Consider the following 25,955-nt stretch of genomic DNA (forward strand, 5'->3'; position numbering starts at 1 on the left):
TCTCCTTTGCCATGTTGCATAACACATTCACAGGTTCTAGGAATTTGGATAGGGACATCTTTGGGGAGTTGAGGTACTATTTTGGGTCTACCACAATGTGTAATCTCATTCAATCCTCAGAAGAGCTTCATTTAACAGATGAGAAAACTGAGCCACAGAGAGTTGATATAAGTTCCCCTGAATCACACAGCTAGCCAAGCAGGTAGTCTTATTTGCACAAAACGTATCCTTCGTGTCAACTCTCTACTACACAGAAGTAGGAGATTTAGAAAAGAAGGCTATGTGTGGACTGAAGCTTTGGGACTAGAAGGATAGAGGTGTTTTTTCTCTGTTCATTCATCCATCCTACACTGTTGAGTATCTAGTATCTATCAAGCTAACTGCTGGGGAATTAAAACAAAGATTTGGTTCCTGACCTCTAGGCAATGTTGCAATTGCCTACAAGATTGTCAGAAAAATGAACAAATAATGATACGAGAAGCCAGAAGTCTGTCCAGAATGATAAGACATAGAGGAGAGAGGCACCAACTCTACCCAACAACGAGCTGTGGGTTTCATTTTTCCCAACTGCCTTTCCAAACATATCTCCCAGTATTTGGTTTTTATGACACATCCCCAACCATTCTTATATCGGCTTATTATTCCTGCTTCCACTCTTGTCATTTCCCAGCCCTGGCAGAGCCTCCCTCCACTTCAAGTGATGGATTCTGACCCTCAACACTTGGGTTGTTGTATCTGTGTCTGTCTTCCTGAGTGGATGAGTGTTCATGTTCCCCGTGCTTAATGGTGCCTGGCCCACACAGGTCCTCAACGAATATTGAATAAATAAATGGATGAACACAAGACCACCTCAGATCCCACCAAGATCTCACCTTCCTCCTAATTCCTGAGGGACTCATTTGGTTTCCTGTCTTGTTTGGTTTTAGTTTCATAAGTCTTTCTGTCCTATGTCACTCTCCACTTCTAAACTTTCTCTGCAAATACAGGGTTTACATCTTCCAAGTTGTGCTAGTAGGCACTCAAATAATTGTGAATTTTAAAACTATTAAGTCTAGACTCACTGAATAGCATTCCATTTAAGAGTGACCTTGCCTGAATTTCACCTCACAAGTCCTAGAACAATGTAAAACTCATTTGACATAAAACACATGTTGATAGAGTCACTATGACTGAACAGGCTGTTCACTGTCCAGTGCACTGGCTCAAGGGGAGGGGAGGGCTGAAATCCAGCCCATGCTTCTGCCTCCAAACCTTAAGCAATGAAGATGCATGTGTGCACAGGAAGCCATGTCTGTTTCTAATGTTCACAGGGTTGCCCTCTCTTTGCTGAGATTTGGGTCATTAGAACTCTATCCCAAAGATACTGTATGAGTGAGTAGTAGAGGCACTGCCTTTTGATGATTAAAACAAAACAAAACACCTTAAGATCTTTCTGTGTCCTTATAAAAAGTAACAATTACCCTTATGCTATGCCAAGGTTATTAGAATGTAATTCTTAGGAAACAGGGATTTCAACTGTTTTGACCAGTGCTGTGTCCCTGGTACGGTAAACATGCAATAAATACTTGCTGAATTAATGAATATGATAATGCAAATAGGAAAATAACATTTTTATTGACTTTGGCACAGAAAAATATTTCCCCCAATACTAAAGGTATCATGTAGTGGTTTTTCTTTAATTTTGCTTCTTATTTTTATTTATTTATGAAAGACAGTGAGAAAGAGCCCTCGTGCATGAGGGGGGAATGGGCAGAAAGAGAGGGAGACAGAGGATCCAAAGCAGACTTTATGCTGTCAGCTCAGAGACCAATGTAGGGCTTGAACTCACTGTGAGGTCATGATCTGAGCCAAAGTTGGACACTTAACCAACTGAGCCACCCAGGTGCTCCAGGTATTAAGTAGCGTTTGGTTCATTTTCTTCTGTAACATATATCCCTCTTTGCACCATGAGTAAAGTCCATTTGTAAGCAAGAAAAAAGAGCAATGGAACAATCCAACAATGAGTTATGAGAATGGGAATTATTATCAAGTTTTCAAGAATTTTGTCTTATGAAAAATGTGTTATTTACTGGTTTACCCAAAAGGGAAAGAAAAGAACATTGAACTGAGTCAAGAGGCAAGATTTTCCACTTCTGCACACATGCCTTGTGTGCATGCCTGCACACGTGATATGTGCATTTGGGCAAATCATCTGGTCCTCTGTGGCTCAGTTTCCATATTTGTGTGTTTGGAGTTTTACCACCTGCCTTTTGTCATCTGCAGAGATGCTTCAGGGGGCAACTAGCATTATCTATGTCAAAGCTCTTTGTAAGAAGAAAAGCCGATGACTGCTCAATATCATATACCTCCCACTGCATGCCAAGAGCTGCATTCTGCAGCATGAAGGGGGCCAGGGAGGTGACTGAAGAATCCAACCACCATCTCGGTGGTGTCAGGCTTTCCTGCTCTTCCAGGCTAAGCTTTGTCACCAAGAAACATCTGCATCTGCAAATCAGATAATTAAAAAAATGAATGAAGGTGTTCAACAAGACCATATTAATCACATAGCATTTTCTAGATCTACTGCTATCTGCAGTGGATGTTACAAAATGAATTACATATAATCCCTAGGTGATAATTCCATTAGCCCCTTTATTTTAAAGAAATTGTGAGATGAGAACCTTTCTAGAAGTCAGAATCTAGTTCTTAACACTTCTTACTGGCTGTGTGATTTTAGGGAAGTGACGCAACCTCCCTAAACCTCCATTTTCTCATCTAGAAAAGGGGACTGTACTGTACTCATCCTACTAAGATTTATGTTTGTTTGTTTGTTTGTTTGTTTTCCCCAAAAGAAAATAAGATAAAGTAGCTTTATAAACCTAGAGCAACATACAAATTACTCTAAGGTGAAGCTGGTTTTTATTATCCAAGGTCACAGAGCTCATTAAAGGGATCCTGGGAAAGTCAGCCACCATAGACCCTGCTTTTCGTCCATGACCCCAGTGACCTTGAACAACCTGGGGAAGAGGTAATTGAACAGCAACTACTACTTTGGAGGAAACAGAATCAAAATATTGAAGCTATTGACTCACCCTTAAGGCAGTAAACAGTGCTTTGGTCTCTGACCTTTTCGCATCCTGGGGCAGTCAATAACCTGGCCGCTAGATGCAGCGCCTGCCACTGATTCTGATTCGGGAGTACTTTAACCTTGAACTAAGCTCCAAGTAACCAAGGCAACAGGAAGTCAGCTTCTGCATCGGAGGAGTGGGAATCCATAAATCAAGTCCCTAATGCAAACACGGTGTGCAGGTAGAGGTTTGAGGGGATAAGTAGTCTATGAGAAATTACCTTTGAAAATGAGTGACTGTCCCTCGATACACTACAGCACAGTTTCAAAGACTTTTTAAAAAATGTATCAATAGAGGTCAACAGGTTATTAGCAGAATGTTTTCCTATAGGTTTAACTTTTAAAAAAAATTTCCTCTTGGCTCTGTCTTTTAATTATGAACAGATGTTGGATCCACAGTTATTAGCATTGTTACTTCCTCCTTTAAAAACGTACTGGCCTCCAAATGTGCGAGCCTCAGTACAGTTTGTCCCGTGTTGGGGTTTAGGGAGGTTCTGAACACATATCCACCACGTGTGCTCTCTATACAGTCTGCTGTCCAGGATTGAAAAGCAATCCCTCCCCAGATCAAAGCCATGCCCACCTTTACTCAGGTCCCAGGGTAAGTCGCAGTGACATGTCTCAATGGCTCAGTCAGCACAGTGCAAATATCTGGGTTTCCTTAATGGTGAACCTCCAGCTTCAGACATCTCCCGCCCATGGAGAGAAGGAAGCCAGCCCATGCTGAAAAGAAGCTTTGCAAATGCCCCAGCACTCTGCCCTCACCCCATATCTCTGAGAACTTGGTTCTGAACTATTTAACACCTGTCTGGACATTTAGGCACCTCTCCATGGGGCATCAGCTGCCACCTGGAATGAAGGGAAACAAAGATGTGGGGTGGCCCGCCTGCCCAGTGCTCTCTCCCATGAGGGGTCACCCATTCCAGTCCCCGAAGCCCTGTGCTCTCAGGCAGGTTTGGTGGATTACAAATGCTGCTAGATTAGTCTTTGTTGAAAGCTTATCTAATATACTTGCTCATGTATGCTATTTCTGGGATTGTTTCCATAATCCTCTCAAAACCCAAAAATGTCTGAGAAAACGTCATGGCTCTTTTTTCTTTTTCTTTCTTTTTTTTTTTCCTAATTGGTTTTCAAATTCATTGGATGGCAACTAACAAACAGTACTATAATCTAGAAAATCCTAAATTATCTAGGGTTTTCAAGACAGCTAAATAGTGACAATTTGAATTATAGAGTTTCTAAGTGTCATTTTATTACTTTTAACATAAACACTTGAGTAGCAAAGTATGCCCAATAGAGGTATGATCGAATGAACTTTAATGAAATGATGTGGACTGAGACTAATTTGGATTGTGAACATTTGCATGAAAATGGGTACAACGAAAATGACTTGAAATCAGTTTGTTCCCAAGTGATAGTTAAATATCCACTTGCTAATCCTGTTTATGGCTTGTTCCCTGAGCATGTCATAATTTGAGCAAAGAATTACCTGCCCACCCTGTGTCCACAGGTACAAAGACGACATATCAGTGGGTTTTTCCAAAGGACCTGTTATCCAACAGACCTCTGATGGCTCAGCATTCCAGAGGCGTGCTATGGAAAGGCACACCTGCATCTGTTGAATGGGAGCATGACATTGGTGGTAGAGAGCACCGAAATGGGGGATCCCCATCAGACCCGGTGTGCTGTCCCCAGTTCAGATTGTTAGCTGCCAGTTGGTCAAGCATATCATTCTACCCCAAAGCCCATGCTCTGGTAGACTTCTAGATTTTCGCCCAAAGTCTTTTTATTTTCTCAAAGGAAAAAGAATTTAAGTTGTGTGTGGTTTAGGGGCCATTAAACGTCTGACTTTGGCTCAGGTTGTGATTTCACTGTTTGTGAGTTTGAGCCCCACGTTGGGCTCTGCTGCCAGCTCAGAGTCTGGAGCCTGCTTCAGATTCAGTGTCTCCCTCTCTCTCTCTGCCCCTCCCCTGCTCATGCTCTGTCTCTCTCTCTCAAAAATAAACCTTAAAAATTTTTTTAAATATTAAAAAAAAGATGTTTGTGGTTTAAAAAACATTAACAATAAAGAAGGCTAGGGAGTAAAAGTAAAAACTCCTTCTTCTTCCTCACCAATCTTGCCTGTGCCCTCCTTCCTGAGAATAACCACTGTTAACTATTTGCATATATCCCCTTGTGGGTGACTCTGTATGTATTTTACCTGGGTTATATGTGTGTGTCTAACCTATCCCTGACACGCCTGCATTTCTCTCAGATGGGCATACTATACACGTTTGCTGCCCTTCCTGATTTCTTGATGGTCATGCCTTGCAATCTTCCTGTCATAGGACTTGATGTCTGTCTACCTCCACTGTCAAAATGCTATGAAATATAAAATCCAAGGAAGCATAAATGGTATTGTTATTTGCAGCACAAGAGGGGGAGTTTCAGAGGGCGGGATGGAGAATAGGAGGACAGTAGTAGTAGGGTAAATGAAAATGTCATCATGACTTTCTTCCTCAGATGGTTACAGGTGGGTGCTTTTTCCAGGTGAGATACTAGGGCCTGTGCACCCTCAATGTGAACTATGCTGTCGGCAGACTAGGGTGGTGTGGTGGACAGGTGTTAGAAGACGACCGGCTGGGCCAGGATGATCCATGGGTCCAGGATTTAGCATCTGGCTGCTTGCAAAATCCCAGCTCTGACATTAGGGCTGTGTGGGTTTATTCAGTTTTCTCTTAAGCACTCAGAAATGTGTTTTCCTCACCTGCCAAATTAAGCAAATAGTAACTTCCATGCTACACACTTCACTGGGCTGCCATCAGGCCTACCTGAGCTGGCCTTACTGTGGTGGTGACAGAATGTTTCCCTGGGAGAGGGACTGAACAACTCAAGCTGGTTGGGTTGGAACCAAAGGGTCAAGAACTCTTGTGATAAAGCCTCATTTGTTGCTGGTGCTGTGGGTGGCAGGTAGCCTAGAAATGAAGAAACTCTGTGTAGATGACCATTGGATCAGATACCCCTAGCCTCTGGACTTAGGCTTGGATGAGTTGGAGAGTCACCTTTCTGCAGCCAGCGCTGTTGAAGGAGCCCAGAGATCCTTGGTCAAGTCAGACAAGAGAGCAGATTTGCCAGCTGATTTCAGTTGCCCTGAGGAAGCAGCAGGCTACAGTACTGGCCGTAGTAATTATAGGAATAATAAATAGTAGCAGGAAGCACTTCTATGTCATGGACTGTGTGCCAGGCACTGTGGTAAGCACTCTACATTAATTGACTCAGGGATGCTCTCAACCACCCCTGTGAGGTTATACTGTTCTGCCCCGTTTGTACAGGTAAGGAACCTTAAAGCTTAGAGAGGTTAAGTAACTCGCTTGTGATCGCACAGCTAAGAAATAAGAGAGCCTGGATCCGATCCCAGGAAGCAAGGTTCCAGAATAGCTCTTACAGTTTGTTATAGAGTAAATGTCCAGGCCCTTTTACAGAGGCACCTCACAGGGGTTCTTTTCCGCATCACAAAGACATGACTTATGATGCTTATTAGGACCAGAGACCCCGAAAAGCCCCCAAATCAACTCTCACTCAGCCTGGTGACTGTCGTCACACACCAGACCCCATAGGGCATCTTCTGCTGTAGCAGACTGACCTCTCATCTGAGTCAACTTCCTCCCCAGCCATAACTTAGCATATGGTCTTCTCGGCACTGAGAAAGCCATTCCCTCTTCCTTGTGCTTTAGCATGAGCTCTGGAACTTCTCCCCAAACTAATCCCTAACCCCTCAGCACTCCCCAAGCACCAAGGATGAACAACGCACAAGCCTGTCTTTATGCGTTACCCAATTTTTCCTTCTCCTTTAGTCTGGCCTCCCCAGCCAGGTGCGATGAGGAGCTAGGGTGGGGCCTGCTTCTCCCCTTCGCACCCCGCACACAGCACAGCCTCTGTGAAGACGCGCTCCTTGACCCATGGAAGACAAAGGGTACCTGCTAGATCCTACTGCTTCGTTGGACCTATGCCCCCACTTCCAGGCAGCCAAACTGGAATGTTGTCACCACTAATCTCAGCCACAAAACCAAAAGCAGTCATGCTGCTAACATTTTTTTTTACACGTTCTAAAATTTCATTCTTGTTGGACCAGAAGGAGGTCAGATGATTTAACCATTTCCTCAACTCACTTTCAGGTTTTCTGTTGTCTGTCTTCCTGTTCCTTTCAAGTAACTGAAAGCTTTGGGGTTATTATCTTTTAGGAATGCCAAGTCCCCACCTAAAAGTGGACCAAACGGCACCACATAGTAAGAACGAGGGCTCCGCGTCCACCATGATGACCAGGAAGAAGCCAGCTGCAGTTGACAGTGTTGCAATCCCACCAACCCCAGTGTTATCTCTCCTTGCTGCTTCTGCAGCAACGTCCGATGCAGGTGAGCACTTCTCAAATGCTTTCGGTTCATCCCCGTGACGGTGGGCATGGAGAAGGAAGGCCCACTGGGTGTGTGCTGTTGCATATAGGTTCTCTGTGTAGTCAACCTCCCACAGACACTGAGAATGCTTCAGCACTGGATTTCAAGTGGAAGGAAGGAAGGAGATGAGCTCAGGACCTGGGGGCAGAGGCCTGTGAGTGGCAACTGAATGATAGCAGTATTAATTATTTTTTATCAAGCCTTAGTAATTCCTAATCTCCACATCAAGGGCTTTACATATGTTATCTCATGTAACTCATGAAATAAGTCTGTGAAATAAATACCTATGTCCTCATTGCAGAAGAGGAAGCTAAGAGTCAAGAAACTTGCCCCCAGACACCTGTGGGCAGTTAGGATTCCAACTTCGGTCTAGTAGCCATGCTCTTCACCACTGCATTTTATTTGCTCCCTGGCTCACTGGGGTTGAGGGATGGCAACCAGAGTTTCCCCAAGGCCTTGATTCATCCTACCCCGTGATGTCATGAATTCCTCATTAGCCACCAGACTCCTCACTAGCAGTTGATAAAATATAAAATCTTTATTCAGGCATCCCAGATGCTCTGCCTTCCTCTGCTCCCCACATAATCTCCTGGCAGCGCCTCCCTGTTCCAAGAAGGCAGGCCTTGGACTTGGCTTAACACCTTTTTTTGAGGACAGGCTTCCTCAACTCCCATCCCCATCTCCCCATCCCACAGAACTTCAAAGCCCAGCCTCCTCTGAATGCACACAGCACCCAGTGTCTGCACCATGCATTTGCTACCTACTCAGAGACTGCAGAACTGTCTTCCATTAACTTCTTTTCCCTCACAATGAGATTGTACATACCTCAGAGGTAGAAGCCATGATTTAGGTTCTTGCTATCTTCGGGGCACACAGAATGATGGCACATTGTGGAATTAATGCATTGGTAAATGTTAAGCATATCATAGTATTTAGAAGTGCCTATTATACTTAGAAGCCCAAAAGGAGACTCTTTAGTGATATTCATTCTAAACTCATCTTCTAAGTGACCAGGTTGCTTTGAACAGAGAACTCAACTTGTCTTCATACCTACCTCCTTCATGGAAATTATTGGTAATTAGAAAATGCATCCAGTTGATGGGGCGCCTGGGTGGCGCAGTCGGTTCAGCGTCCGACTTCAGCCAGGTCACGATCTCGCGGTTTGTGAGTTCGAGCCCCGCGTCGGGCTCTGGGCTGATGGCTCGGAGCCTGGAGCCTGTTTCCTATTCTGTGTCTCCCTCTCTCTCTGCCCCTCCCCCGTTCATGTTCTGTCTCTCTCTGTCCCAGAAATAAATAAACGTTGAAAAAAAAAAAGAAAATGCACCCAGTTGAAATAGCAGTAGGAAATATTTGGAGTGACATTTCCCAAATTGAGTTCTGCAAAGTATTAGTAGGTGTTTTGCGGTAAAAGCTATTTTTCTAGTTAAGCGAATATAGGGAATGCTGCTTTATACCTGCTTCTCTTCCACAGGGCTTTTCAGATCCTTTAATTGATCAGTGTGTACTCTGAGGCTCCAGGAGGGAGAGACACCAAATTTCACAATCTTGTCTGACCACAAAACCCATTTTTCTGGCAAGAGCTCTTAATATCTCTTGGAAGAGCTGTTCTCCTCAGCCATTGGAGAAATATCGCTTAGAAGGAATGGGATAGTCTCTTAAGTGTGATCATGAATCTACCCACCTTTCACACGCTAGGTGTGAAGTGAAAAGTTCTTGGTGGAAATGCCAGGTAAATGATGGCTGCAGTGAAACAGGAAGAGGTCAGAGGGAAAGTTGTAGGTGAATGAGGCAGAAGTTATCTGAGACTTGACAGATGGTGCTACCTTTGCAGGAAAGCGTCCAGGCAGAGGGAGTGATGTGGACATAGTCCAGGACACGGGAGCTGGTGTCAAGCATGGAACTCTGAGAAGGGATCACTTGGCTGGAGTGAAAGATTTGGGTTGGGGTCTGCACTATCCACGCAGATAATTACTTATGCAACCTTGTTGGCTAAGCTCTGGAGACCTCCCTTCACGGATTTAGAAATTAGCCTGTATGTTTCCGCCTTTGCTTGCCAAGCACAGATATTTCCCAGGGGCAAAAGACAGGTGGTCCGCCATTTTTCTCCCCTCAGCTCTTTCCATCCAGAGTGAGAGAATGTGTTCTTGGGACCTCCTGCTTCCTCGGGCTTGCCTCCTCTGTTTGCATTCAGTTGTTTACAAATATGCCAAAAAGGCGTAGAAACCAGGTGGGTATTAAACTTTTAAACCTGCCTCTCTGGTAATCAGAGCTGAGCCAAAGCTCTCGTGTTTCAGGATGCGGGAATGGGCTGTTTATTTTTGGCAGTGCTAAAATGAGACCCTCGTGAGAATTTCACAGATTTGGTCCATTTCCGGGTCTCAGGCTGTGATGCAGAACTTTGGGGAGAAAACCAGCCAGAGATTTCCCCAGGTGCTGGAGGCCAGACCTTCCTGAGATTCCACTCCCCACAGATAAATGGATTCCCACAAACCTGAGAGAGTTAGGGTCACACAGCCTGGGCTCATGTCCAATACCCTGTTTCACATGTGATTCACACATGATTGCTCCCGAGATTCAGAGATCTGCCTGAGGTCATGCAATTGGATTAGAACCCAAACTTCTTGATTTACTGCCTGATTTCCAGTGGAATCTCACTTCTATCACAGGCTCAACATTAGAAAAGGCAGATTTCTTTCTCCCTAATTATGGACCCCTACTTCTTTTAGGGAATAGTGAGGAAAAACTCATCATTTGATGTTTTAACTACGGGAAAGCACACAGTAGAAAGGCAGTAAATAGTATCTTGGTTTGATTTCATTTAGTTGTATGCTTCTGCATTAGTCATATATATTTGTGATGAGACAATTCATTTTTGTTTTCTTTAGAGTCCCTTTTTCATCTTTGGCCATAAGCAAGGGAATTTAGACGTACTTCTGGCCTGTTTTCAAAAGGTCATCCTTTTCACAGAATGGTTTTGAAGATCCAGACAAGGGCTGAGGGAGGAGAAAGGAAAGGAGAATAAAACTAAGTGTCTTAGAAAAAAAAAACTAATTTGAGAAATCCTGTATTGAGATAAAAAATATATATACTGAAAGAATTCAATTAATTAGAAATTCCTTTCCTTTTAAAATAATGAATGCTACAGGGTGCTTGGCTGGGTCAGTAAAGCATCCAACTCTTGCTTTCAACTCAGGTCCTGATCCCAAGGTAGTGGGATTGAGCCCACATCAGGCTCTGCACTGAGCATAGAGCCTGCTTGGGATTCTCTCTCTCTCTCTCTCTCTCTCTCTCTCTCTCTCTCTCTCTCTCTCCCCCTCTGCCTCTCTCTGAAATAAAAATAATAACAATAAATACTAACCTATCTAGTACAGGCCCCTGACACATAGTAGACACTGAATAAGTAATCACTGAGTGAAATGAATCATTGTGAGACGGTAGCTGTGTACTTACATAGCACTAAACATGGTGGGAGACATCTGAGAAAAACATGCTCCATCTTGGAAGTTAACAGCCAAATGGAAAACATTTGACGGACATGTGGTAGGCTGTTGGTAAATACTTGCCAAATAATTAATCAGTCTATAGTCCTAACAGTATTTTTTCAAATAGGTGATCTTTGTTAAAAAAAAGGGGGTGGGGGACATTTCTCACCTTATTTTATCAACATTATAATGTGGGAGAAATGCATATGGTCAGAAGTTAAAAAACATGTCTTTTCTAGCTCAAGTGTGTGTGGGGGTGGATGGGGGTGGGGGTTAAGGGGGAGGGTGTGTTTTGTTTAAGGCAATTTTTAGCTTCTTGGAGTCTGGGAAGCATGCTGATTATGAAGTTATTGATTTGGAGGAAGAGGCAGAAGACGAGCTGCGGGAGAGGGAGGCCAGACTGAGAACATGTCAGTTTGTGAGCTACCGGGAAGGAGGGATGGCCGTGGCTGCCACCGGTGCTCCGGCAGGTCAGCCTTCGTGATCAAACTGCTCAATAGCTATCGATCAGCCACAGTCCCCTGCCACAGTGAAGGGTCTGATTCAAGGGAGCACTGCGTCATTATTGTGAGTAATTAGGGCTAATGCAGTAAAGGCTTCAATAAAGTTTGTTCAAAGTGATGCATAATTTGAAATAACTTCTATTGCGCTGTCCCAATCATGATTTAATAACCATATCAGATAATCCATACCTCAATAAGTCAGGCTAATTTTTCTGTTTTCCTACATATTGAACTAACTTCTCAGGAAGGTCATGCAACGTGTAGAAAATGTGTGATTTCACTACTGAAACACCCCCCCCCCCAACCTTTGTATTTAACATGAGACTATATGATTAAATAGATTATAATCTATTTATAAACGCTATTTATAAACTCAGTAAAACACCAATAAGTTCTCTGTAGTCCTGCACCTGAAAGACTAGTCATAATGATGGAAAAATGCGCAAGCATATCCATTGTGCCCTTCTCTTTCTCTTTCACACACACACACACACACACACACACACACACACACACACACACTGATTCATACTAGATAGCCTCTCATCTTAAATCCCAGGAGAAAAACAAGATGTGTTGTTATCACAGTTGTTATCATCAAATCTTAACTGTTCAAGGTGTGGCTGGGCTAGAGCTAACAGGAGAAAGCAGAGGAGCAAAGCTCCTGGTTTGTATCTGTTTCCTATCAAGGCTAATCCATTATTCTCTAAAACTCTGTGATCTTTGTTTAAAAGTACCAAAACCTAGGGGCACCTGGGTGGCTCAGTCAGTTAAGCATCCGACTTCATGGGTTCCAGCCCTGCATTGGGCTCTGTGCTGACAGCTCAGAGCCTGGAACCTGCTTCAGGTTCTGTGTCTCCCTCTCTCTCTGCCCCTCCCCCACTCATGCTCTGTCTGTCTCTGTCTCTGAAAAATGAATAAGCCTTTAAAAATTAAGAAAAAAAAAACTACCAAAACCTAAGCAGAACTATCAGGTGGGAGGACGGGTAAAATAGGTGAGGGGGATTAAAGAGGAGTACGATTGCCATGATGAGCACCAGGTGTTGTATGGAAGTGTTGAATCACTATATTGTACACTTGAAACTAATATTACACTGTTATCTAACTGGAATTTAAATAAAAACTTTAATAATAATTACAAAATTAAAAAATAAACAAACTACCTGTAAAAGACAAAAAAATAAATAAATTTCACAAGTGTATTAAATGCTTAGACATTTTGCTTCTGAAGGCAAAGCCTGATATTAGGCAAGCCGTTTAACCAACTATCAGCCCCATCAGAACTGACAGATACCTGTAATCAAGATGCAAAACCTTAAGACTGAAAAGTTACCTTCATAGGGGCACCTGGGTGTCTCAGTCGGCTAAGCATCTGACTCTTTTTTTTTTTTTTTTTTTTTTTTTTAACATTTATTTATTTTTGAGACAGAGCATGAACAGGGGAGGGGCAGAGAGAGAGGGAGACACAGAATCCGAAACAGGCTCCAGGCTCTGAGCGGTCAGCACAAAGCCCGACTCGGGGCTTGAACTCATGGACCGTGAGATCATGACCTGAGCCGAAGTCGGACGCTTAACCGACCGAGCCACCCAGGCGCCCCCTGACTCTTGATTTTGGCTCAGGTCATGATCTGGCAGTTCTTGAGACTGAGCCCCGCGTTGAGCTCTGTGCTGGTAGTATGGAGCCTGTTTGGGATTCTCTCTCTCTCCCTCTGTCTCTGCCCCTATCCTGCTCACACTCCCTCTTTCTCTCTCTAACTAAATAAATAAATAGATCTTAAAAAAAAAAAAAGAAAAGTTACATTCACAAATAAAAGAATACATTCTTAATTCTAATGGAATTAGAAAGAAGTCCAGTATTCTAGTGGCTGGAGCAAAATAATCATGAAAATTGCTTCTGACCACCAAATTCTAGCATTTCTGACTTTGCAGTTAACCAACTGCTATCAGTGGAGAGGGTTCCAGAGTAATGAAATAATATTCAGATGCAAAAAGCAACAAATTCCTTTGCAAGAATTGTAAAATTATTTCTTTTATGTGCTTTGAACCTACGTGGAATCATCCTCTGACGCTCCTAGCCAAAATAGCGAATCAATTCAGCCAAAAGCCTTGTCTTTCAAACAACCAAAATAGAGCAAATAAATATGCAAGTTAATAGGATTTGGAACATCTAAGGGCTATAAGTATACAAACTGAAGAAGTCTTCAAATTGTAAAATAAATTCCTATAAGGCCAGATTAATCACTTAAAATATACAGTAGAAAAACTTCAGAAAAGATGTAGAGAAAATAAAGCTTTATTTTTAAAAATCAATTGTTCGGGGGCACCTGGGTGGTGCAGTCAGTTTAAGCGTTTGATTCCTGACCTCGGCTCAGGTCTTGATCTCGCAGTTCATGAGTTTGAGCCCAGCATCTGGCTGTGTGCTCTCAGTGTGGAATCTGCTTGGGATTCTGTCTCCCTCTCTCTCTGCCCCTCCCCCACTCATGCTTGTGCACCCGCTCTCTCTCTCTCTCTGTCAAAAATAAACATAAAAATTAATTAAATGACATTTAAACATTTAAATGTCATTAAAAAATGAATTCTTCAAATTGCCTGAAAAGTGCTGCCTATGGGCCCATGTTGAAGCAGCACAGAATGAGTCTGTTTGCCTGGAGACCTCTACTGAATGTGAGGCTCATGAAAAGCCCCCTCCCCTTGGCTCTGGGCCATGAAGAGACCCAGTAGGATTGGAAACTTCTGCGCTTCCTTGAAGATCCCATCACACCAAAGGCCTTCCGAAAAACCTCCAAAAATTATTTTTATTTTTGCCCCATAAGGAAGAAACAAGCCCTTTTCTGATTTGATACAGACCTCTAGAGCAGCTGAGCTGTCCCCATGGCCAAAGCTACAAGCGTCCTAGAGAAGCACCAAACACTCCAGAATCTACCCTCTGCCTCTTCTGCTCCAACCGCATCTCCTTAGAAATGTTAGCCAGCACCAAACTCCTTGGGAATCCTACAGTAAGAGTGTGATTTTCAAAAAACTAAAAACTCAGGTCAAAAATTCACTCAACTCTTTAATGAGGAAACCAACATGGTGATAAAGCTGATCCAGAGAAGAATTAGAGGGACAGGACATTATAGGAATGTAACCACTGAAGAAAGAACATCAAGCGAGATGGCTCAGTTAATGTCCTAATGGGCAATAAAACCATAACCTCTGGGCTTATCTTTGCTACCAGTCAGAAATCATTTGCATATTTTTTGAGCAAAAATCTTCAAGTTAACATATTTCCTGGCAGAGTCTGGGCCTGTAATCAGTAATGGGTAGCAAATGCAACAAAGCTACATTTCCCTAGGTAATTAATCATGGGGGCAGGCCTGTAAAATGGTACTCTAGGAATCCAGAAAGACATGCACCCTTCCATTTGCCTTGTTTCTACGTTTGGCCCATTTTTCTTCACACCACACATGGGCCGTGCACTGCTCTACTTGAATGCATATATCCTTGCTTCAGATATCTACACTGAGATCTCAGTGCTACACTTAACAGCTGGCTGATCTTGGTCCTCAATGCTCACATCTGTAAAATGGAGGAAAGCATACTACCTAGTGTAAGAGGATTGTGGTGAGGAATAAATGAGATAGCCCTTGTGAAAATCTTAGCAGAGTGCCTGGGACATAACAAGAGTTTAGCAAATGAGCACTGTTGCCACTGCTGTGGTTGTTATTGTCATTGCCATTAAGTGATTATCTGTTTCCCATGCGGGATGTTCCCCTCTCCCTTCACCCACCCTTCAAGTGATATAGATGGCTAATTCATTACCATTCTTCAATACAGAGCATGGTGACTTCAACTCTACGAATCCTTCCCTATGCCACATTTTCTATATTCCATGACCCCCTATTATAAGCCCATTGATAATTGACTCCTGTATTTAATATGGTGTCTGTGCTCATGCCTGTGCCCTATGCTGGACTGTCCCTTCCCCTATTGTCAGATCCTACTCAACTTTAAAATCCCAGTACCTAGCACCCAGGTGGGCAAACAATAGATAATCATTAAATATTAGTCGAAATGAACAGAACAACAACTTTTTCCTGCATAAAACCATCTGGTGCATGAAAATACATACCTCAGAATTATATTCATTCAAGTGGAGAGACAATGATTTGCCTTTATTTTCCATTAGTACCAGAAACCGCAAACCATCCAAAGAATGGTCAGCAGAAGCAGCTACCTGAAAGGGACCTCCAGGGCCTCCAGAATCTTTTGTTCAGTAATGGCAGACCAGGTCCTGGATAATCCACCAGGATATTCACAAGGCAAGATTATTTTCAAGTTAAAGAGTCAGCCTATGTGGCACAATATACATAATACACGAGTGTGTTTTTATTCCGAGAGGAGAAGGAGGGACTTGTACACGTGTCTCCCTTCACTCAGTTCTTCTATGATATTTGGGGGATGAGCCACTCAATGGAAAGCTAGGCTGTAATTTAATTAGTTTATATATAATAGTCTTGCATTGTGCCCAGAGTGTTGGCTTCCCAAGAGCAACAATCATATTTCCTATTTCAGGTTTGCCCCCTTCAGTGAGTATCAAGTATCTCACAAATCCCCAGAACCTTGTGTTGTTATATGGGATGAAAATAAGAGAAGCAAAAGCCAGGCTGTTGAGCAACTTGTAATCATATTTGGGTGTCAAGAACCTTGCAAGGTGCTGGGTACATCGTAAATACTCAATAAACATGCCTGGACTTGATTTAACTATTTTTTTTTCCCCCTCCAGAGTTGAGATTTTAGGAAAGACTGAAGGTGTAATAACAGGTTTGAAAGTGCTGTGTCTGTGAGGAACTTAACTCAATTTATCTTCTCTGAATGCTTCGTACAGATTATGCTTCCCAACCACCTCTTGCCACAGTCAGACCCTCTTAAAAATAGAGTAATGATAATAATACATTTTATCTTCTTCCCAATGATGGTATCATTCACACCTCCATTGAAGCCCAGTGGGAGGTTTGGCTGTGAGGCATCACACGCAGGGGGAGTCAGGTGCGATTATTGTAATGAGGACACCGTGCTCAGCGAAATGCGGGAAAGAAAACCTCCCATACATGAAGCGATTTCTATTAAGATACTCATTTTATATCAAATATTCAAGCTCCTCTTTATAAATCGAAGAGAGTGAAAAGAGACTCTTCTAGGGGGAGATTTTATGTGGCCAAGAACGAAAGGGCACAAATATTTTATGATCTGTTTTGAGATGAAAGTGGTGTGCCTGCCTCATTCACGGGCTCTTTCCATTTCCACAGGTCTAATTAGATTGTTGGTTTAATGGTGGCGAGATAATTTAGTGGCCACTGAAAGCAACTGTGTTAATGAGAAGGGGGGACAGTGCTTTGGGTTTCCTGTAATTAATGGAGAGTTTTTGAAAAACTTCTTGGTTCCAGTGAAGTTGGCATACTGTGCCCAGCTGTTGAGAACGGAGGCGAGGACTTTCCTGCTCTTTGCTGTGGAAATGGCCTCAGGCAACGTAGAAGAACTGTGTAATGACTGTCATTAAGAATGATCTTTAGTGGTCCAGGCAGGCTATAGTCTGTCTACAGCAGAGAAGAGACAGAGAAAGAGGGATAGGGAGAAAGGAGGCAGTGAGGGAAAAGAGAGTAAGGATTATAAAACAGACGTGGCAGACAGACAGACAGGCTGACCACACTATCCCTCACCGGTCAGCCCCCTCCATTCCACCTTTGGAAGCAACTAGAATAATGCCCCAGCATCCTCCCAGGGAATCTCCTTCTCTTGTTGCATAAACTGGAGTCCGACCAAACAAGACTGGGTTAGACCGCATGGAAGGGCTTTCCACCAATCCCTTCATGGCAGAGATAAGAAAATTGAACCCAGAGAGGTGAAGTGAACTACAAATCTGGCCTGAGTAGGAATTAGGAAACCTGGACTCCTGGCCACCACATGGATATGTAGTGGGAAGTGGATTTGGAATTCAAGGACCAGGGTTATCATACAGCTTTTCAGAACTTACCAATTCTCTTAGTTAAGTCGCTGAGCCTTCTGAGACTTGTGAGTCTCAGTTTCCCCATCAGTGAAATGGGAAAAGTGATTTCTGACCTTTAGGCCGTGGTGCAAAAGAAATGAAATAGCAGATGAAAACACCAATCACATATTCGAAACAATATATCACTATATCTTGACCCCTCTCATGTCAAGAATGAAGTCATGCCCTGTAATGATTTAAGCATATTAAGTCATAATTTAGTCATGTTATGACTCAAATCGTAACATCCATTAACTATCTTTAGAATTTTTTTCCTCACTCACTGCTCCAAATACCTTTATATCTCAGGGCACAAAGCCTCCCTACCCATGAGGGTGTTAAATGCTATATCAAGTTCATCTTACTGGAACTTTTGTAAGGCTTTGTTACAATTGTCAAATATTTTTTTAAGTATCTGCCACACTGATACATAGATGATGAACCCCTGCCCTAGGGAACTTTCATGCTATTTGGGAAGGCCAGACTCTAAAACATGAGATGACCAAATAATATTAACAAGTGGAGAGGCTGAATAACAATCTCAGATCCTAACAGAGATATCACTGAGCAATGGATACGTTATGAATTTCCAACCAAATGGTACTAGAGGAGATTGGGGGATATGGTAAAATAATCTGGGAAGACAAGGACTGAAAGAGCTTTCTGGGGATGGATTGAATTAAATAAGCAGATGGGAGCAGAGGGACAGGTTTACAATGTCTCTGAGATAGGAGTATGTGTGGAAATAATGACCAGTGAGGCTGGAAGAGAGATTTGGGGTCAGAATATGGAGAACCTGAGATTCTAGAATGAGGCACAGTAAACCTTCTGAGAGGCAGTGATCGCAAAATAGCAGCCATGGGCCCATAGCTATCTGCAGTTGTACTCTGATTGGCTTACAGGGGGTTATACATTTTTAAAAACTCAGTTTGTGAACAACGGATTTACCTAATAATCAAGAGTTTGGGCTTTTTGAAATTCAGACTATCTGGTTAACTTTGGGCTCAGCTTCCTACCTGGCAACAACTGATTGATACAAAATAACCTCAGCCCCGTTAGATGGGCTATATTCTCTTTCATTTCTTATTCCCCCCGGCCCACCCCACGCTTCCCCCCATCTTCCTTCAGGGTCCTGACCAACTTCACTCATTATACTGGCAGCCTGGCCCCCTACAGGGAGCCATCAAAGGCATTTGGACTGGACAAAGTAACAGGATCAAAACAATGTGCAGGAACTCCTAATCTAGCAGAAGTAGCAGGAATAGTCTGTAGTAACATCTTGTGTTATTTAACTATGGAATTTGGAGGTTGGAGGAGGCCTTTGAGATTGTGAAATTGAGAGAAATTTGGCACTCTGATGCAGTCAATAGTAGAAAAGTAACAGGGAAACCCAGGCTTTCTCACTCTATCTAGCTCCCTGTCTTCTTCACTTTCTTAAGGAAATATGGTTTGAAACTGGCTTTGAAATAGGGCAGCCCTTGCTTGCATCCTTCAGTCCATCACATCTAAGATGTGTGCCCTTGGGAAAACGATTTAACCTCTGAGGTCCCGGTTTTCATCTCTGTACAGCAGAGGCAGTAATGTTCTCATGTGGTTGCGACCACAATTAAATGAGGATGCATGTGAGATACTGCAAACTGCACTGTAGGTTCCCCCAAAATGTTCATTTCTTCCCCTTTCTCTTTCACATGATAGCAGGAATGTTACCTTGTATCATCTTACCTGTAGACTCCATGGTATGATACAAAGTTGTTGTTACCAAAGTAAATGTTGAGTAAATGAATAATCAAAGACGCTGCACACCTCCCCAGCAAAGAATGAAAGTCCTTGTTCTCCCCTCCCCTCCCCCACCCAGGGCTCCTACAATGTGACATCTGTTACTTAAATGTCCTTTGTAACTAACTCTGTTAGTGTTGTTTTTTTTTTTTTTTTTTATGATGTCTGCTTTTGAAAGGAACACAAGGAGAGAACTCAGTGGCTTCCACCTGTTGAATCCTCTTCCCCAGCAATTGTTACATGTTTCCTTGATAGCGCTTTCAACTAAGAGAGACCAGATAGCCTTCTCACAATAATGAGGAAACACGCCATGTGCAGTTTCAAAAGACAGAGAGAAGGTACTAATGGAGGGAATTTCAACTGTTCAATGATCCCAGCAATGTCTGAACACCCTGTGTGGCCTGGACCCAGGGCTTGCCCCATAAAGATGAGAGAGCTGAGAACAAAAGAGAGTAAGCCTGATATTACCTTTAAATTCAGCGGGGGATGCAGGCCAGCCTCATGCAGTGTTCCTGGGTTGCGAGGTATAGTTTCAATGTTCAAAAACACTCCTCCAAGGAATTTTCTTGCCTTCCAATACCTGAAGATATTTTGAGAGGACTTTTCTTATTTTGAAAATCCAGGTTTGTTAGTGCCTAAATATTAAGCCACAATCCTGGTCTTTGTCTCATGCGTGTTGCCAGAGTTAAGTGATTTGGGCTTTACATATGGAAAGTTCATTTTGTTGTGTAATTAATGGGAAGCAGACTTTGGGAAGCTGATGATCCAAGCCCTTATTTATATGAGAGCATATGTCTGTGTTCTGTTTATGACTCACTCTCTTACTCCGCGCATTGTAACTTGGGTTTGTTTACACTAACTTTTCCTAGAATCCAAGCCACATGGTATATGAGCCAATAATTTATGGTCTCTAAAAGGGAAAGATGATGAATGAGCCTTTTCCTCTTAAATTGTCAAATCTTAAACTGAGGAAGAAGTATTTGCTGTCTTGAGTCTGTCCAAGCTTATATTTGGAAAAAAAAAAAAAAGGTAATGCAAAAATTAAAAAAAAAAAAAACACTACTGGCATAGTGCTTAGAACTTGAATGTATAGGTATTTGCCAAGACAGCATATGACCACTCCCCCACAATATACCATTTAATTCTGATCCAAATGTTCAGCAATGAAAAGACCATTCATCCTCTCTCTTCCTGTCTCTCTGTCTCTCTTGTCTCTCTGTTCCTCTCTGTCTCTGGCTCCTATTTTTGATGGTAGCTAAGTAAAATATAATACGTAAAAATGTCTCCCTTTTTCAGGAGCCCCATCATTTTAATCAGTCTGTGGGCTTAAATGTTCAAGCTGCTTTTCTTAAAGGCACTTAATAAATTCCAAACTTATTTTTGTCATTGAATCTGCATGTCTATGGAGTGGTTTGGATATCAGTCTATATTTCACAGTACTTCAGTGCTATGGTCATAGCTTAGATCCTTCAGACAGTTAATGGTGCTCTGAGGAGAGTAGGGAACAGCTGAAATATGTGAAGATCTAATTTAATTTACAGTGATTTGGATCCCCTTCAATAAATCCTTTCATATTTCACACACAGCCTTTACAAAACAGACAGTAAGTGTTGGTTTAGGTCAAGTCACATAGATTGATTTCAATTCAAGTAAGTCAGCTGAACTCTGTACTGGTCACATGGGGGAGGAAGCCATGGAATGGCGTGTCTAACACAGAGCCTGGCACAGAGTGGGCTTAGTCGATGCTTCTTCCAAGAATGAATGAGAATGGATAAGGCATGGTCCTTGTTCCTTAAGAAAACATAATTTAAAAGGAGAGAGAAATGCAGATTGATCCCATAATCTTAACACAGGACAGACTATATGAAATGCTGTCTTAGAGATACAAGCAATGTAGAGGGGACCAAAAAGATTAATAATGAAATGAGAGTCCTCGGTGGCTTTTAGAGGAATATCCAATTAAACTGAATTCCAGCAGAAATTAGAAGGCACTGGATGCATACTGACTATTGTTTTGTTTCTTCTTTTTTCTTTTCCTTTCTTTTTTTTTCTCACTAGGGCAGGAGAATTGCCTGTGGATAAAAGAAAAATGTAAGACTCCCCATCCCCACCCAATCCAACATCAGATGCAATATCCTCTCTCTCAGAAATAATAGAGTTGGGCACACACCTGTAGGCAATGCAAATTCATTGTTTCTGTAGCACATCCATCATCTACTGACCAGACAGACACAAAAATACGTGAAAGTCTAAAGCAATGGGTATAAATTCCTTGTTGTTTTTATGATGAATACAGGGATGTGTGTGTGTGTGTGTGTGTGTGTGTGTGTGTGTGTGTGTGTGAATGTGTGTGTGTGTGTAAATTACCATTTTTTTCTTGAAAACCTTAAATAAAGAGAAAAGCAATAGCGTATATTTGGGTCACACGAATCATGCCCAGAAGGAGATAAAGGGACAGTTATTAACTCTGAGGGTATTCAAACCCTCTGTAAATTTTACAAATCTGGGCAGTCTCTGAGAAAACAAAATTAAGATTCAAAACTTTCATAACAGACTAGAACACTGGACGAAAACCAATAAAATAAAACTTTGCAGATTTAAATAGAAAGCTTGTATTTAAGCTCAAAAACCCATTCCACACAGCAATGGCCAGGTTTGGTAGCAGTTTATATGGAAGCATTTAAGGGAGTTAATTGAGCTTCTATTTAATATGAGCCAACAGTGTGATGTTGCTGGGGGAAAAAAAAAAACAACTTTGCAGGTTTTATTTATTTATTTTTTATGTAGTTCTCATTAACAGAAGTGTAGTAGTGCCTTGATCACAGAAATTAATCAACCCAATCTTTCTGCATAATCATTTCATACTTGGAAAATCAGTTCAATCCCAGGCACCAAAATTTAAGATGAGATTTGACAAACACTAAAATCTCCAGAGGAACAGGATCAAAATGGAACATAGTCTAGAATTTATTTCATATGAAACACAGATGAAGGAAGTAAGGATGTCTTACCTGGAACAGGGAAGACTTGGGGGTATATGACTTTTTAATTTTTTTTTTACAAGTAAGGGTCCTGCCAAGGAGTCAAGAATTTGTCTAGAAACACAGAACTGAGGAGTGCAAAGTCTAGACTAGAACCTTATTCTTACAACATCCCAGGCAGTGTTTTCTATCAGATCATAAATAACAAGCCTGAGTATTTAAGTAAACAAATGCAATTATTAAAACTAGGAAGAAAAATAAAGCACAGATACCTACTATTTGACAGAATTCCTAAAGCTCTAGCATGGTCAACAGGATTTATTTTATCTGAGCCTAAATATTAAAAATGTAAATGTTTTCATGAAATCATATTTGCCACATTATTCTTTGTTCCCTGTTTTTCTTTTCTTTGTTTTTTTTTTTTTTCAAAATTTAAACGAGAAAATCTCTCACAATCAAGTATGAACACACAGCTACAATAATTGGTGTATTATATAAGGGATGGTATTTATGGTTAAGGATACAGTTATGCCACGTTGGAGAGGAAGGGAAAAAGAAATATAAAGAGGCCTTTGAGAGGGTGTGACCACCCCCGCCGTGTGACCACCTGGCATGCTGTGAGACTCAGCAGATGTAGCGTCAAACTTTTTGGCGTTAACTGCATTTCTATCCAGCCTCTCAAGTTGTCTACTCAGTCTGCTGGGGCTTGAGCCACATGCAACAGACAAAAGCCAAAGTTAATTGAAAGAAACAGAGTAAGCCTAAATGGCCCTCATATTTCCCAGTTTAAGAGTGCCACCACTTACAGTTCATTCCTCGCCAAAAGCCTAGGAAGCCACTGTGGCCCTAATAAGCATCATGCCCAGAAAGACTCCCAGCTTTGAAACTCTTCTGTGACCCCTTCCGGGGCAGTTCCTACTAACGAATATGCCCAGTGTGCCTTAGAGACAGAGAAAATCGCCTCTGTTGTTCATCTCCTGATCTCTGAGCTCTCTCCCTTCACCTAGCTTTCTTAGGCCTGACCAAGTCCTGGTTACCTCCCCTAGAGGCTCCCTGAGGGACCTAGCTGCATTCTTCCTCTGTGCACTTTCTCTCTGGAGATGAGTTACCACTGCCTTTATCTGTCCAAAGCCACAAGTGGTTCTCCCAAAGCTCACCTCATGAAATGACTGGCATTATTTCCCTGTGGTCAGAGAAGTCAAGGATGCTGAAAACCTAGCGAGCAGGAGCTCAGAAATGACTAACCAGGAGGCATCCAGGTCTGCCTCCAACCTTACTGTAGAAGCTCTCCATGGATAGGACACTGTTCCAACTGCCATGGAATTACATGCAATTCGATTAAAGCTGCTCCAGGGAATATAAAGATTATTGATACCCAGACTTTAGTCTCTAGGAGCTTATGATGTGAAATAATCCAGCAAGATATATTAAGCAAGAATCTACTGTGAAAAAGACACCACGCTCTTTGTCACAAGGTGTATGAAGAACACGTGTGGTCTGTCTTTGAGAAGCTTTAATGCTTCTTACGCTGTGCACATGGAAAGTTAAGATCTTCTAGAATTAAATACTGAGTGAATAAACTCTTCAGGGGTTTAGAAACAGAAAGGGCAACGTTAAAGCAGCCCAAATTTTTGATCATGTGGTGATATCACTAACATACTTTTGAACAGTTAATTCCATGTAAACACTATTCAGAATATACACACTCATATTTTAAAATATGAACTTTGGGGGCTTCTGGGTGGCTCAGTCAGTTAAGTGTCCAACTTGCGGCTCAGGTCATGATCTCACCGTTGGTGAGCTGGAGCCCCATGTTGGGCTCTGTGTTGCCAGCTTAGAGCCTGGAGCCTGCTTCGGATTCTGTGTGTCCCTCTCTCTGCACCCCTTCCCTGCTCACTCTTTGTTTCTCTCTCCCTCTCAAAAGCAAGTAAACATTAAAAAAAATTTTAAATATAAACTTTGAAATGTTGAGCTAAATCTGAAATCATATTGTTAAAATAATTTTAAATTTCATTTAAGTTTGTATTAAGGAAACAAAAATATTTTCACTGTTGTCAAAATTTTACACTCATTTTAATATTTCTTTCTAAAAATGTTTTGGGAGGGCCAACTAAATGAGTTTGAATATTTCCTTTTGAAACCTTGTGTTTTTTTTTTTAACACTTGTGATAAACCAATTTGAAGCTCTGATTCCAAATTTAGTTTGTTTCAATACTCATTAGTAGATGTTGTAGATTGAAAGGGTATTTCACATAAACATATATCCAAGAGGACAAAGTGCAGCATTTTGCTTAAATCAGAATACAGTAAAACCTTGTTTTTATGAGCATAACAAACCTTGGTTTGTGAGCATAATTTGTACCAGAAACATGCTTGTAATCCAAAGCACTTGTGTATCAAAGCTAATTTAAAGAACCATGGGCTCATGACATTCACCCTCACATTGTACTACTCCTACTGCAAGACATAGCTTGTTTATCAAGTTAAAATGTATTAGAAGTGTTTGCTTGTCTTGTGGAACACTCCCAAAACAAGTTACTTACTTGCAATCCAAGGTTTTATGCACTGTTTTTTTCAGTCCCATCCATCAGTTAAGCAAAGGTGGTTGAAATTGGTCTAACCAACTTCCTTGACAATCAGATGGTCTTGCATGTCAAAAGGCATTGCATTGTTTCATGAGTTCAAATCTCTGAAACTCTTCATTTGGAGGTTAACTCTGTTTACAAGATTTTTTAATTTGCAGATCTAAGGAATCTTATAGGTTATAATATATCATTTTCAGTAACAAAATTGCCAATGGAAACATTTTCAATCAGTTGTCAAAAATGCTGTCTCAAGTATGAGTTTCTTCCTAAAAGCGGTTAAATTATTTCCCATTTTACCCTAAAGAGACATTAAGTTGTTTGTATTTTTCATGACAGCCCATGGACAGCACAGCAAAGGTGAGAACATTTAGAACCCTTGTCTTTTTATACAAGAAACTGCCAAAATTCATCTCTGAAAATGGCAACTCTTATATAGTTTGCTAAGAGAAACCAATAAAACTGCACGGCATGTGACATATTTCATGGATATTCCTGATCTTATGACTAAGTAGTTTGATTTTTTTTCTTTTCAAAGATCTTAACTTCCTAAAAAGAACCATAAGGGCTGACCTATTATAGCATTTTGAATATAGGACGTGCCCTTCCCAAAAGTAAGAAACTGATGGATATGCCCGCCAACCCCCTTAAATGAACGTGACCTCTCCCCCTTCTCCTAGGTACCTCCTGCCCAGCAGTGACAGGTGACACATCTGATGTACAGCCCAAATAAGGGCATCACAGTTACCCCAAACATTAAGCATTAGAATGCTTAGCTTAGTTCTTACTTTTTAGATCAAATATAAGTAATATAAATAAAAACTATTAATACGTTTTTCTTGTAGCCAGGTAGATAGTCCTGCTTCCTCCATGGGAACAGGCACCCCACTAAGAAAGTGGCTGAATTAAGAGGTGATCAGAGCTGGAGAGGCACAGAGGCTATGAGTGATGTGGGCAGAGTTGCAGAGGCAGCAGGACAATGTGAGACAAGTTCCTGGATCCCTAATGCCATAATGTCTCCCAGAAAATGTAGGGGAGGCACCCTGGTGGCCCTAGCTGCTTCAGAGCTC

The 25,955-nt window shown here is 41.8% G+C and overlaps 1 protein-coding gene across 5 annotated transcripts in view; it reads left to right on the top strand.

The window, feature by feature from the left end:
• The window catches only part of SETBP1 (SET binding protein 1), a 376,888-nt gene that overhangs the window by 338,206 nt on the left and 12,727 nt on the right, over positions 1-25,955 (top strand). For 4 of the 5 annotated variants that reach the window (XM_045042180.1, XM_045042182.1, XM_045042183.1 and 1 more), the window contains exons 5-6: positions 7,327-7,497; positions 21,381-21,413. In XM_045042180.1, coding sequence (XP_044898115.1) covers positions 7,327-7,497; positions 21,381-21,413 — 204 coding nt within the window. The remainder of the gene's footprint in view (positions 1-7,326; positions 7,498-21,380; positions 21,414-25,955) is intronic. The other variant, XM_011288024.4, reaches the window with a different exon arrangement.

Source organism: Felis catus, chromosome D3 (genome assembly GCF_018350175.1).
Source record: "Felis catus isolate Fca126 chromosome D3, F.catus_Fca126_mat1.0, whole genome shotgun sequence".
NCBI classification, from domain to species: Eukaryota; Metazoa; Chordata; class Mammalia; order Carnivora; family Felidae; genus Felis; species Felis catus.